Source organism: Microtus ochrogaster, unplaced genomic scaffold, assembly GCF_000317375.1.
Source record: "Microtus ochrogaster isolate Prairie Vole_2 unplaced genomic scaffold, MicOch1.0 UNK6, whole genome shotgun sequence".
Taxonomy (NCBI): Eukaryota; Metazoa; Chordata; class Mammalia; order Rodentia; family Cricetidae; genus Microtus; species Microtus ochrogaster.
The window spans coordinates 9,903,898-9,904,957 of NW_004949104.1; the positions used below are offsets into that span (position 1 = coordinate 9,903,898).

The window sequence follows — 1,060 nt, forward strand, 5'->3', positions numbered from 1 at the left end:
AAAAAAAAAACATGGGGGAGAGATTTGAAAAGTCTCTTTTACTAAGATACAGAAACCATTTTAAATACAGTGATAGTGAAGCAGTCCAGGTAGAAGAGCAACACATGACAATACTGTGCTGGTTGTTCTATACCTGTAAACAAGTATCCTAATCTGTAAGACCGAAAGTGTGATAACATGTTAATATAAAACAGTTCCACTTCTAAATTATGTAATTCGCACCTCGTGTTACAGCAGTAATTCTGAAAGCAGCCAGGTGTGGGGCCAGCGCCTGTCTCCTAGCACTAGAGAAGTGAGAGCAGAAGGCTCAGGGGCTAAAAGCCAGTGCTGACAACACTGAAACTGAAGCCAGCCTGGCTACATGAAACCAGGTCCCAACATTACAAAAAGCAAACTCGCAAAACAATCCTAAAACTGCCATCACGCACTTTGGTTCTTCTTCACTTGTATAGTGCAGGTTAGCATGTGCAACACTTGTGCCCTTTACTGCAGATTCCCATGGGCCTCAGGTGTCTTATTCAGCTGACTTCCTGCACTAAAGCCCACTTCTGTTTACCATCCAGTAAACCGAGAATGCCACGATACTTACCTGATGCCAGCAAATTCCACTTTCTGAGTGATATAGGCACAGGTGCTCACCTAAGGGAAGGAGAAAACAAAAGGACTCAACCCATCTGGCCACAGAAAGTCACACACAAGAGCTCCTCTTGGCTTTAAAATCTCCTCCAACAACAAAATGCTGGGCGTGGTGGTGCACACCCTTATCCCAGCACTCGGGAGGTAGAGACAGGTGGATCTCAGTGAGTTTGAGGCCAGCTTGGTTCCAGGACAGACTCCAAAGCTACACAGAGAAACTTTGTCTTGCAAAAAAAAAAATACTAAAGAGTTTTCAGTACAGGGTTACAATTCTGATGAAGTAGGCATTTTAAATGGAAAAGGTTCAATAAAAATAAGTAAGTGGGTCTGATGGTACATGTCTTTGGTTCCAACACTCAGGAGGCAGAGGCAGAATTGTCAGTTCCAGGGTAGCATGGATTACACAGCATGTTCTAGGCCAGCC

The 1,060-nt window shown here is 44.0% G+C and overlaps 1 protein-coding gene across 1 annotated transcript in view; it reads right to left on the bottom strand.

Annotated features, from left to right (window-relative positions):
• The window catches only part of Depdc5 (DEP domain containing 5), a 124,797-nt gene that overhangs the window by 108,731 nt on the left and 15,006 nt on the right, over positions 1-1,060 (bottom strand). Inside the window, exon 6 of the mRNA XM_013353345.2 lies at positions 590-639. Coding sequence (XP_013208799.1) covers positions 590-639 — 50 coding nt within the window. The remainder of the gene's footprint in view (positions 1-589; positions 640-1,060) is intronic.